This window comes from Xenopus laevis, chromosome 6L, assembly GCF_017654675.1.
Source record: "Xenopus laevis strain J_2021 chromosome 6L, Xenopus_laevis_v10.1, whole genome shotgun sequence".
NCBI classification, from domain to species: Eukaryota; Metazoa; Chordata; class Amphibia; order Anura; family Pipidae; genus Xenopus; species Xenopus laevis.
In genome coordinates this window covers 134,714,680-134,728,727 of record NC_054381.1, presented here as the reverse complement: position 1 = coordinate 134,728,727, position 14,048 = coordinate 134,714,680, and the positions used below count along the sequence as shown (strand labels likewise).

At 39.4% G+C, this 14,048-nt stretch overlaps 1 protein-coding gene across 1 annotated transcript in view; it reads right to left on the bottom strand.

The window, feature by feature from the left end:
• Positions 1-4,218: 4,218 nt before the first annotated feature.
• Positions 4,219-14,048, bottom strand: part of lrrcc1.L (leucine rich repeat and coiled-coil centrosomal protein 1 L homeolog) — a 37,809-nt gene continuing 27,979 nt past the window's right edge. The window contains 5 exon segments of the mRNA NM_001091416.1: positions 4,219-4,625; positions 7,829-7,964; positions 10,183-10,320; positions 10,422-10,630; positions 12,438-12,601. Of these exon segments, the coding sequence (NP_001084885.1) occupies positions 4,503-4,625; positions 7,829-7,964; positions 10,183-10,320; positions 10,422-10,630; positions 12,438-12,601 (770 nt within the window). The 3' untranslated portion in view covers positions 4,219-4,502.

Below are 14,048 nucleotides of genomic sequence, written 5' to 3'. Positions count from 1 at the left end.
TGTTGGATAAGTGGAATGCGGATTGTTAGGGAACTATTAAATACATAAAAAACACATTTCTACAGATTATTTTGCTGTGAGGCCACACACCCCGTGTTGATATGGTGGCACCCTGAACAGAATCCCAGTCATCTGCCTGAGTAGCAAAATTAATTGTTTTGAAATGTGTGTGAGGGATGAGTGGGGCTCCAGACCAGTCTTTACAAGGGAGGCAGATTTCTCATAGGGGGATGCAGCTGCTGTTACCCCATTGGCAGCAGTCTAGTTGCTACGGTATTAGTTACCTCCCAACATTTTGGAAATAGAAAGAGGGAGAAAAAGTTTAGACTAGGCCCATTTTGTGGCCACGCCCCTAATTACCATGTTAATTTTACAAAATGTTTCAGGTTATGAAAGTTCGAACACATTTCTGTGGTTTTTATGTGTTATTACAGTTTTGCTAATGAAGTTGAATTGCCCTTTAAAGGAGAATTAAAACTGTAACTAAAAAAAAACCCTACGTAGACCTCCCTTCCCCCCAGCCTAGCTGCCCTCCCTGGAAATGACCATAACGTTTTACTTACCCCTCGATGCAAAATCAGGGAATGCAGTTCACCGCAGCCATCTTCCGGGTCTTCGTGTCTTCTTCCAGCGATTAAACAATTTCTATCTATTTTGGCGCATGCGCAGCTGCCGCAAACCAGGAAATTGCTCCAACTGCGCATGCGCCGCATCTCTGGTCTTGGTGTCAGCTTACCGAAGACCCGGAAGATGGCTGCGGTGAACTGCAATCCCTGAATCTGCACCGAGGGGTAAGTAAAACATTAGGGACATTTCCCTGGGGTAGCAGCTAGGCTGGAGGGAGGGTCTACATAGGGTAGGGTTTTTTTAGTTACAGGTTGAATTCTCCTTTAAGTTGCAAGTCACAGTTTCCCCAAGAGACCTGCTTATCTTACATTGTTACAAAAGTATCCAAGTATATATTATGGGCTCTCTGCCAAAAGCCAATTAAGTTAGAAACTTTGTATCTTTTTCTGGCTGTTCAGTGCAGGAGATCAAAGAGTAAGTTTGGATCCAGGACTGCGGGTTGAGCTGTCAAAATTGGGAAAAACGGGACAGTTTTTAGGTATGTTACCAAACTCAATACATTGCCTGCATTGTCAACCTTACAGTCATTTCTGTTTTTCACTTTTGTTATTGTCTAATTTAACTGAAGGGCAATATCTAAAGTGCTCACAGTATACAGAGAAAATGTAAGCAATGCTTGTCATCATTGTTTAAACAGACGTGACTCACAGGTGGACCATGGGCATTTTTGCCTCTTCCAGCTAGCAGCAATCACATAATAGGGATCATTTTGGTCTGGTACCCCAGTATGTTACACCAGTGTAATAGCAATGAAACAATTTGGTTAAGAGAAATCAACAAGATAACTGAGAACAAATGTAACAATATAAAGAATAAAGTACATAGGTTGTATCTTAATATATCCAGCACTGACCCCTCAGTAGGGTTAAATTAGGGTTAAAGTAACACTAAAAATGACTGAAAGTTATGGAAATATAATGCAATGTTTCCCTGCACTGGTAAAACTGGTGTATTTGCTTCAGAAACTCTACTATTGTTTATATAAATAAGCTGCTGTGTAACCATGGGGGCAGCCATTCAAGCTGAAAAGGCTCAGGTTACACAGCAGATTAGCTCTGTAGTATACAATAGGATTCTGTTCTCTACCAATCAATGGGTGAAAGTTAAGAGTTCACCTCTTGATAAATATCCTTTTAAAAATCCCATAGGAATGAATAGAAAGTGGGCGAGTTTTTCTGTGCTGAGCTCTAATTTCACATTTTGATAAATCTGTCCCTTAGTCATCAACCATTCTCTCATAAAACCACTAACTCGTTGCTAGGGTAAATGGTAGTGATGTGCGTGAGAAAAAAAAAAAAAAACAACCTGCACCCGACCCTAACCCACAGAATGTTGACATTGAAGAACATCGTCATATGTATGTCATTGGCAAAGAAATGTGAACCTTATACAAGAAACCTATACAAAGGCACAGCAAGTAAAATATATGGTGTTTTAAAAAAAAAAAATTGTGATTTGCTACAGCAAGGGGGGGGGCTTAATTGAATATTAACATGTTAAACTGAAGGGTTTACTTGTCCTGTAAGCCTTCATGGAAAATATAATAATAATATTGGTTATCAGATCATGTGCCCAGTGCCATAAGATCACACATTTTTGGATGGCCTGTCAGGCAAAGATTAACTCATTCCTGTGTACAGACAGGTTTTGTCACAATAACCATTCAAGTAGTGTGTAGGGCCTCTTATTGGGTAAATAAAAGCATTGGTCTGAGAAAGCCACTGAATGGCAAAACACATGCGTTTATTCAGGTGCAAGGGCACGTCACATGGCTGCCAATGTGATCACATGTCTATTGCTTTCTGCTTCAGCATAAAGAGAAGCCCTGATGTATTCTAGTGACAGCATTTTTTACACTTAGGGCAGGGATCCCCAACCTTTTGAACCCGTGAGCAACATTCAGAAGTACAAAGGAGTTGGGGAGCAACACTAGCATGAAAATGTTCCTGGGGTGCCAAATAAGGGCTGTGATTGGCCATTTAGTAGCCCCTATGTGGATTGTCATCCTACATTGAGGCTTTGTTTGTTAGTGCACCTGGTTTTTATGCAACCAAAACTTGCCTCCAAGCCTGGAATTTAAAAATAATCACCTGCTTTGAGACCACTGAGAGCAACATCCAAGGGGTTGGAGAGTAACATGTTGCTCACGAGCTACTGGTTGGGGATCACTGACTTAGGGGGTTATTAAACGTCGAGTTTTAATTTCTCGAAAAATTCTAGTTTTTCAAGGTTATTTTCACAAAACAAATCTAACATTTTGTTGCTGGGAAAAAAAAACTTTTTCGATACTTATTATGCCCCGAAGCTGCAAAAAAGTCTGAATCCTTAAATACACCAGCTAAAACCTGTCAAATTCATGTAAAAGTCAATGGCAGAGGTCCCTTACACCATTTGAAAATGTTTATTGCCTTCGGTAGTGTAACTATAGAGGAAACAGACCCAGGGAGGCCCAGAGAAAAGAGGGGCCTGGACTGTAGGGTCTGCTTCCTCTATAGTCAACAAGACCCGCCCCCTAGTGATGTGCGGGCCAGTGTATGTAGTGCTGGATATATCGGGCGGGTTCGGGTCGACCTTGCACTGCTCCTCGCCACCTTCAAATGCCAGCTTCTGATTTCCGGTTTTATAGTCTCGCGTCTGCTCGCCCCGCCTCTTTTGTGATGTCATTGTGACTTCATCAGCGGGTAGGGTTGCCACTTGACCGGTATTTTACCGGCCTGGCCAGAAAAAATGATGCTTGTTGCCAATGTTATTAATAGGAAAAAATGTCAGGAATATAGGAAGCCCGGTATATTTTTCCAGAAAAGGTGGCAACCCTATCGGCGGGGCGGGTCTATAAAAGGACCCCGGAAGCGCGGGTGCGGGCCGGAGCAGGGCGGGTTAGGGTCGAGTGCGGGTCAGGAAAACTCTGACCCGCACATCACTACCCCACCTTCCCTAGCAGCTCTTTTACCTGTGTGTAGTCTGGGCAGGGAGTGGGTGGAGTCCAGACAGGATGGGCGGGAGGACGGGAGTGCGATGGGCCCCTCTGAAGATTTTTTTTTTTTGCAGGAAGGCCCAGCACACTCTAGTTACGGCAAGGATTGCCTTCACAATTTTCGAATGCTTTACACTAGTTTGTGCTCAAAAATCCGATTGCATTTAATCAGGTTTTTTATATTCAGATTATTTTTCATAAATAAGCAAACAATTGAGTTTGTTTTAATTGTGAGTTTATTCGAGTTAGAAAAAAAAAAACTCACAAACTCAACCTTTAATAAATAACCCCCTTGAGTTCAAGAGTGGAGTTACAATTTCAAAATAATTTTCACATAGAAATAGTAAAAGCAGCTTTGCTATTGGCCTTCATTTTTTACAGTTCTTGAATCATTGGCCTTTATATAAAGTGAAATTGATAATGATCTTTGGTGGCCAAGTTCAGTGACTCTAGAAACCATAAGAATGTGGCCCTGCCCTTCTATTATTCTTCATGCTGCCATTCAAACGAATGCCTGGCTGGTATTGTCAACACTGTAACCAGAGAGTCCATATTCAAAATTGATGGCCATTGAACAAAAGTAAAATCATCCAATGAACTATTAAAATTCCCATTTAGTATTAAAAAGTATTTATTATTAATCTGACTAAAGCAAATATTTAACATGTCCACTTATATGTAGAAAGCAGATATTGTCAGACCCATGACGGTAATTATCAAAAATCATGTTTTTGCAAATATCAGTAGAATAAAATTTAAAATGACACAAAATTCATATTCTATATACCTACATATATAAATAGATTAACAGCAGATAAGACAAGTGCTTTTTCAAGAAGGGTTCAGCTATATACAGAATATTCTAGTATTAAATTATTGTATATAAAAAGTAAAAAAAAAATTAAAATTCTTTTTGGATGTCACTTAGAGCGCCGGTAAGACGTTTTATTTTTTCCTCCATGATTTTTTTACTGTTAGCGGTTTCTTTTAAAAGATGGCGCATTTCTTCTTCCACTTGGTAAACCTATGAAGATAAAAGAAGAATGAATAAAATAATAGTAATCTGAATCATATTTATGTCTTGGATAGCTTTTCCTTGAAGCAGAATTCCTGATATTTTAATCCTCTGTCTTCAGCCTCGTACCCAATGGGGCCTTAAATAATGCATTTTCATGACCTGCCCCCAAAAGGCATCTCAAACAAAACTACAGGTATGCTGAAAATGATAATTAGGTTTTCTTTAAATTATGCAAAATGTTTAAGAGTAGGGATGGTGTTATGGTGCATTCATCTGCATATAAATGTAAGGAAAAAAATCCACTTAAATTGGTGAAATAAGCTATTTTTCCCCAATTAACATTTAACCCTATGAGTGCCTATGGGTAGGACTTGTTTTTCTGGGAGATCACAAAAATTGTAAAAGGTTAGTGGTTTATTTTTTATTTAGGAGTGCTCGGCGCAGCTGTAGTCCTGCAAAATTTTTACTCAATTCCCTGGAAGGTGGCAGTTGCTCCAGGGTTCAAAAAATCCAATGGCACACATGATTAATGCAAGAAAGACTGCTGCTTGCATTAATCCTGTGTGCCATTGGATTTTTTCTATTGAACGGTTCTTGTGAGGTGGCTGAGCCTCTACCCTTTGAGCACCAGGTATCTCTATTATTCATTTTATTAAGGTGTGCGAGAGCCTAATTTGTTGCAGTTGCTCCAGGGTTCCTACAATGTCCTTTGTCTATGGTGCAGCAAACTTGCACCTAAAAGAATCGGGCACAGATATAATTTTAATGACGATAACCGGAGATGACGAAATCCAAATTCATCAAAGATTCTCAGCACAATTGCGTTAGGTGCATTGCTACCTAACAGCTGAAATTACACTGAAATTGTAAAAATATACTACGAGTTAAAAAAAACAGGAGCCCTTTCTTGTACTGCGCACACGGAGGCTGCGGCTGTAATGACCCTTCATGTCATCTCTAGTGTCAGAGGTGCTAAACTGCACAAGTTCAGCGACAGGCAGCCAATCGGGTCTCCCTTTCTAAGCTTGTAGTTGAAGGTGAATGAATTGCTAATTGGATGCTGTTGGCGATCGCCCCTATGCCCCTAGTACCCATATTTGTAAGTCAGCTCCCATTTCTGATACACGTTGCTTGTAATTAGTACCATGTCCTGTTTTGTGTTTTCTATATTTCAATGCTATAGCTCAGGAGTGCCCATACTTTACTAATGTGAGGTCTACTTTTAGTGATGTTGTCCCATTATGATCTACAGAATGATGTTAGCATTCTGTTCTATGGATAATACAACTTAAATATTATATTGATTTATGAAAGAATTTATATTGCTATGTTTTAACAAACAACTATTTCTTATGTAACCTTAGCATAAAAATACCATAATGAAACTAGAAGGTGATATAGACAAGCTGATTGTTGACAGTGTCTTGAGATCTACTGACCACAAGCTTATTGTATACTGGTAGATCCCGATTTACATTTGGGCACCCCTGCTCTAGCTCGTTACCTTAAAGGAGAAACAAACAAACCCTTGAAAAAAAAATAAAACCCTAGCTGTTACCCCAAGCAAATGCTCCTAACTCTTTACTTACATGCAGATTCTGTCCAGTGGAGTTCACAGGCGCCATCTTCAGCCGCTTTGGTAATCTTCGGAACGAGACCAGCGCTTCAGCAATTTTCATGAGTTTCAGCACATGCGCAGTTGTTGCAAAGCAGAAATTTGCTACAACTGCGCATGCGCCTCCCCGCCGGTCTCATTACGGATTACAGAAGAGAAGAAGATGGCTGCCGTGAACTCCACTGGACAGAATCTGCAAAGAGGGGTAAGTAAAGAATTAGGGGCATTTGGCCGGGGGGGGGGGGGGGGACAGTAGGGTTTTTTTTATAAAGGGTTTGTTTCTCCTTTAAAGGGGCGGTTCACGTTCTAGTATGGTCAACCTAAGCAACTTTTCGATTGGCCTCCATTATTTATTTTTTTATAGTTTTAATTATTTGCCTTTTTTCTTCTGACTCTTTCCAACTTTCAAAAGGGGAGTCACTGACCTCATCTAAGCACAAATGCTCAGTAAGGCTACAAATGTATTGTTATTGCTACTTTTTATTACTTATCTTTCTATTCAGGCCTCTCCTATTCATAATCCAGTCTCTTATTCAAATTTAATGCATGGTTGATAGGGCAATTTGGACCCTAGCAACTAAATTGGGGAAACAGCAAACTGGAGAGCTGCTGAATGAAAAGCTAAATAACTAAAAAAACACCAATAATAAAAAATGAAAACCAATTGCAACTTATCTCAGAATATCACTCCCTACATCATACTAATAGTTAACTGAAAGGTGAATAACACTTTTAAACACGTTGCCCTTGCACACCCTCCCTGATTTCTATCTCTCCAAATTTCAATTCATACCATGCATTGTAACACACATTCTTTTACTCGCTAATGATGCTCATTATCTCATATTCTCTTGCCTTACTCAAAGGATGACAGAGATATACCAAGAGAAATGAGAGAACGTAGAGTGGGAGGGCATGACACACAATATGAATCACCCACTCTGAAGGAGTAGCACAGTAACTATAATAATTATATATTACGCTTTGAGTAGGAGAGCTAGGTATACATTTTGCAGTAAACATTGAAGGAAAATTATTACAATGTAGTTACCTTTAAATGAACTTTTAGTATGGTAGACAAAGATACTCTGAGACAATCTGCAAATGGTCTTAATTTTTTGGGGTTTTTGAATTATTTATAGTGTTTTGTTCAGCAGATCTCTCTTTTAGAGTTTTAGCACCTAGCTGCTTTCTATGGTTCAATTAACGTTAGCAATCATGCAGTGGTTTGAATGAGAGAATAGAGAATTATGAGGAATGGTCCTAAACAGAAATACAAGTATTAAGAGTTTACGATAGCAATACAATTGCAGCCTCACAGAGCCATAGTTTGGCAGCCAGCATTAGTGACCCCTTTTAAAAGCTGTAAAGAGTACAGTAAATAAAAACTATAAAAAAATAGAATAACAACCGAAAACCTAATGAAAATAGGACATTCTATAACATAACAAAAGCTACCCTTTAATAGAAATGATCATATCATCATCATTATTCGTCTTTTCCTAGAAAACTCCAAGCTAGCTGGTTTTTCTGTAAGAAATGATGATGCTTGATTGGTACAAATCATAGATACGCTGCAGAGTGCACCACTTACTCTTTCATTTGCCGCTTCAATTTCTTTTTGCTTGTCACTGGCCAGCTTGATCAGCTCAGCCTGGTGGGCAGAAAGCACAGATTCTAGCTGCCTCCGAAATGCGTCATCCACAGATCGAAGCTTCTCCGTGATCACCCTGAGACAAGGCAAGAAGAAGTAAAATAATAGCAGTAATGGCAGTAACCTGTGGGGCAATAATTTGTGATTTGACAAAAAGCAGAATGCCTTGTTATATGTGTCCGTATACGGCAGTGATCCCTAACCAGTAGCTCGTGAGCAACATGTTGCTCTCAAACCTCTTGGATGTTGCTCTCAATGGCCTCAAAGCAGGTGCTTATTTTTGAATTCCAGGCTTGGAAGAGAGTTTTAATTGCATAAAAACGAAGTATAGTTCTAAGTAGAGCCTCCTGCCAGTCCACATAGGGTCTACCAAATACCCAATTACAGCCCTTATTTGGCACATCAAGGGACTTTTTCATGCTTGTGTTGTTTCCCAACTCTTTAACATTTGAATGTGGCTCATGGGATAAAAAAAAGTGGGGGGGGGACCCCCTGATATACGGTTCCCACATTCATGTTTTCATTGAATGACAGCTGGGTAAAAAACGTCACAATATAAAATGACAAGGAAGGAAAAGCAAGGGATGACATTGTGGGCAGCTATGGGGTGTAGAGACAGCGTAAGTGAAGCAAGAATAGAATATCACCACCAATTCGAGTCCTGAAGCGGGTCAGGCAAAAAACGCGGGTACCCTGCGGACCAAGGGTAGGCTTTTCAGGTGCGGGTATAGATGCGGGACATGGGTCTCTTCCTGCTGCAGCTTTCCCTCCACTCGTCTCCCCCTCCCATCTGACTTCAGGCGCAGCTCTCTTACATCACATGGTGCACTTCTGTCCCTCTCAGCTATCTGCCACGTCTGATGATGTCACTTCCGGTTTGCAGCAACATCACTTCTGGTTTAATGGTGGCCGGTGGGTTGCGGATAAGGCAGTTGCGGGTCAGGGTTTAAATTGGGTAAATATGCGGGTCACGGGTTCGGGTCTTAAAAATTGGTTCCATGCAGGACTCTACCACCAATATTGCTGCTAAGCAACCATTTTTAAATACAAAATTGATGTCACTCAGCCTTATAGATCCACATGACTTGATTGTGGTGATACAGCAATGATCAATTGACTTTGTAACGTGAAATTTCAGAAACAGTATTTAATAATTCAAATGTCTTTTAGGCATGGTGATTTTACCATATTAGATATTATTTGCTCTCCAATACTATGGCATATATATTTGGGTGTACTCTTCAAGCCCTTCCCCTTTAGAATCCATGTTCCAATATCTTGCACCGACAAATCAAACAATTAATTTATCATATATTGTTGCCCTGCACTGGTAAACCATTTTTTGTTGGTTTCAGAAACACTACTATAGTGTATAGTATATTGCTCTGTAGCAATGGGGGCAGCCATTAAAAGGAGAAAAGGCTCAGGTTTACATAACAGATAAGCTCTGTAGAATACAATGTGAACGTCTCAGTTATCTACTATTTAACCTGTGCATTCTCTTCTTTTTCCAGTTAGAATGTCTGCCCCCATGGCTACACAGCAACTTTATATAAACTATAGGAGTGTTTCTGCAGCAAACACACCAGTTTTACCAGTGCATGGCAACAGTAAATCTTATTTACTTTAAAACACTTTAATTTTTTAATGTTACTGTTCTGTTAAAGGACAATGGAAACCACATCTTATGGAAAGGAATACCTGGGGAAATCAAAGAAGATCTGTACACAGTGCTCTAATAAAAAGTACCCCAAACTAGAGAATTGAAGAGAAGAACTAGCCTGGTGTTCAAGGTTGGTGATTAGGCCTAATGAATTGGCACAATAAGGTTTTTGTTGTCCTTATTGTTGTTAATCTCTGGTGGAATTTTTTTTTTTAGAACACATCAAAAGAATTTGAAAGTCATTTTTGTTTATGACTAATCTAGATACATTTATGTTGAATTGCAACACTGCAAGAAGCAATATAACCAATCACAATAAAATACAATACAAATATAGGTCAGATGTGATTTTCATCCAAAAGCTTCCACCAAAAAACTAAAGGCTAATACTGCAAAGGACAAATGTTTTTTTTTTTTTTTACTTATATAGTTTAATCACCAGGCTGGAAGATGTTCCAGATAAATTAGCTGATTAGCAAGATTGGCATCAGAACTGAATTTTTTTTCCCCCCTGAGGCAAAACTGGATAAATAATGTGATCATTAGCAAAAGGTTCAACATGATTGATTTATGTCTAATTTCCACACTCGTTATTTAGTTGCTGTGCTAAATCTAATATTTCTCTACTTACTTCTGACACTGAAGGCTTTTGTCTCTCTCTTCAATCAGCTTATTTTCCTTGGCATCAAAATTCTCTTTCATCTGTCTGACTTGTGTTTCAAGATGACTTAGTAATTCTGCTTTATCTTGCCACTTTTTATTCATTGCGCTACGAATAGAAAGAGCAAATGCTTGAAATGAGCAGAGATTCGACATCAAAAAGCACAAGCTGCATTGCTAACGCCTCTGCTCTAGAGGCGGCTTAATCACCTGTAAGCTTTCTTTACATCTTCCAGCTCAGCTTCTTTTTCCTCTAGAAGTTGCTTGACTTCCTCCTTTCTCTCAGTCTGCCTTTCCAGCTTTTGTTTCAGCTCTTCCAGTTGTGCTGTACGTTCATCACTTTGTTCTCGAAGAACTTTTTCAAGCTCAATGTTTTCCTCTCGCAGTTTTCTGATTCGCTCATCTCTCTCCTGCAGACCCTGAATGCAAGCAGAAATCCAGTACAAATTCATTGGCAAACCAGTTGTCCAGAATTCATTTTAATGCTTTAATTAACTAGTTTAAGCAAATCTTCTAGTTAAGAATATGGGAAAAGTGACCCAATGAGTTAGACAGGTTGTTTCCAGGCTATAATAAGTTCTGGATATCCCCATAGTGGTACAAGCAGGCCAATAGATCTATAATTTTTGTGAGATCAACCGATACTGCTGTTATGACTGGTTTATATCTTACTCTGATTGTGAGAAGCAGATAACAACATTGGGAACAAGTTAGACCAGTGATCCCCAACCAGTAGCTCGCGAGCAACATGTTGCTCTCCAACCCCTTGGATGTTGCTCTCTGTGTCCTCAAAGCAGAAGCTTATTTTTGAATTCCAGGCTTGGAAGTAAGTTTTAATTGCATAAAAACTAAGTATAGTACCAAGTAGAGCCTCTTGTATGCTGCCAGTCCACATAGGGGCAACCAAAGAGCCAATCACAGCCCTTATTTGGCACCCAAGGGACTATTTTATGCTTGTGTTGCTCTCCAACTCTTTTTACATTTGAATGTGGCTCACGGGTAAAAAAAAGGTTGGGGACCCCTGAGTTAGACCCTGGTCTATAATCAAGGGGTCCAGATCTGTTTCCGGTGTCAACTACTTAATGCAAGTCCCTTACCATGTTCATGTTACCACAAGAACTTTTAATACCATATCCAAACTAATAGTGGTAGCACACCAAAAAAAGAAATAGTTGGTACTCACTGCAGGGATATCGCCCATCACTCATATGTGAAACAAGTTTATTAATGGACAAGGAAAAGTCTAAAATAGAATAAGGCTAGAAATGCTGTATTTTGTATACTAAACATAAACTTACTGCACCACAAGCCTAATCAAACAAATTATTTATGCTTTCAAAGTTGCCACAGGGGGTCACCGTCTTGTAACTTTGTTGAACATGTTTGCAAGACTGTGCACATGCTCAGTGTGGTCTGGGCTGCTTAGGGATCGTCATAAATGATCAAAACAGCACAAGTCAAATAATATCTGCTAGAAGCTGATACAACTAAACTGATTAATAATCAGAATATACAGACTGCACTGGGTCCTGTGTTGTCATGTAATCTAATGTGGATTTTATAGTTTTTGTATTGTTTAATACAAACTTTCTCCACCTCTGCAGAACCAGTGGCTGCAGCAAAATAATCCTCAAAATATAATCCCAGTTTATCGGTTTAAATTTGGCTCCATGATCTTTGTAAAGGCAAAAATCAAATCCAATACAAATCTCTACACAGTCGCCGACTGCTCTACAGGGAAACAAACAAAGCTGCTTGAGTTCTGCGTGGCTGGGAAGTAAGGCGGGGGACTGCCCCTGCTGTTCATAACGATTGTTTCCAGTGCAGATAGGGACCGTCTGACAATTCCTATCCACAGCAGTAGAGGAAGAGAGAATTTCACTGCATACAGTAAGGTTTCTTATCAAAACGGTACACATTTTTTAATTAAAGTATATTGGAGATAGGTTTCTTTTTCATTAAAGAAAGTAAAAATGGTATTTAATTTTTTTTGCCTTTACATGCCCCATAAATCATATTAAGACACATCCTTAAATCCCTATGCCTCCTCTTCTCCTGGATAACACAGCAACCCCCAGCACATTATTAAACACCTTTGGGACCCCCCTAACAAGTATTTCAAAATGTTAAACCCCTACCAGGTTCATCTCCCCCCAAAAAAACTGTATATATAACTTTGTAACTATAATAAAAGAGATCTGAGCTTTGTAAATCTGAAAATGGTACCTCTTTCAGTTTCCTTATAGTTTCTGTCTGATCATCCACAATTTTGGTTTTAATCCTGAGTGCGTCCGCATCACGTTCATTCTGCTTTTTCAAACTTTCAATCTCATTAGAAAGAACTTCAATTTTGGCTTCAAGTCTTCCTCTATCCTGGGCAAGTGACACACCTGAGAAATGGCATTTCCAAGCAAATATTTTTAATTTTATTTCTATGAGGAAAACAGATCACAACTGGACTAAATATCTAGAAGAATTCTACAAGCACCCAGTACCTGGTAATCAAATCCATTGGGCAGCATACTTAACATAACTGTCACTGTTTAATTCTAAAAGAGAAGTCCCCGTCACATGGTCGCTATGCCCAATTTACCCCCATGTATTGCAAACTCCACAGGGCAGGGACTGCTGATGTGGAAAGTGGTAAGCATATAATCTGAGAAGCCACAGAAACGGTAAACTAGTACAGGTATGTGATCCATTATAAAGAAATCCATTATCTGGAAAGAAAGAGACAGTATCTGTGGAAGAAAGAGACAGTATCTGTGGAAGAAAGACAGTATCTGTGAAAGAAGGACAATATCTGTGGAAGAAAGACAGTATATGTGGAAGAAAGAGACAGTATCCGTGGAAGACAGAGACAATATCTGTGGAAGATAGAGACAGTATCTGTGGAAGAAAGAGACAGTATCTGTGGAAGAAGGACAATATCTGTGGAAGAAGAACAATATCTGTGGAAGAAAGAGACAGTATCTGTGGAAGAAAGAGACAATATCTGTGGAAGAAAGAGACAGTATATGTGGAAGAAAGAGACAATATCTGTGGAAGAAAGAGACAGTATATGTGGAAGAAAGAGACAATATCTGTGGAAGAAAGAGACAGTATATGTGGAAGAAAGAGACAATATCCATGGAAGAAAGAGACAATATCCATGGAAGAAAGAGACATTATCCGTGGAAGAAAGACAATCTCTGTGGAAGAAAGAGACAATATCTGTGGAAGAAAGAGACAATATCTGTAAATTTAGAATAAATGAAAGTAAAATAGCAGCAAGGATCTTCTGCATTCACTTTTGAGATGGGACAACTTATTCATACTAGGGATGCACCGAATCCACTATTTTGGATTGGGCCGAACCCCGGAATCCGTCACAAAGGATTCGGCCGAATACCGAACCAAACCCTAATTTGCATATGCAAATTAGGGGTGGGAAGGGGAAACCGTTTTTCACACAAAGTCACACAATTTTCCTCTCCGCCCCTAATCTGCATATTCAAATTAGGATTCGGTTTGGCTGGACAGAAGGATTCGGCCGAATCCTGCTGAAAAAGGCCGAATCCTGGCCAAATCCCGAATCGAATCCTGGGTTCAGTGCTTCCCTAATTCATACTAATCAATGGCTTTTTGGACCAGAATAGTGGTACTTAGCCCATTTCAGGGTCACAATTGGATGTTTCTAGAGGCCATGTAGTGAAGTCATTTTTTAAAAAAAAAAATAATGCTAACCATACACTGTACAATATATACCTCTCTACTGATAAGGCCTATGCTACACAGGACATAATGATTAGGGGTTCATTATACAGAATAACAAGGGCAGAAAAAGGGATACAGTCT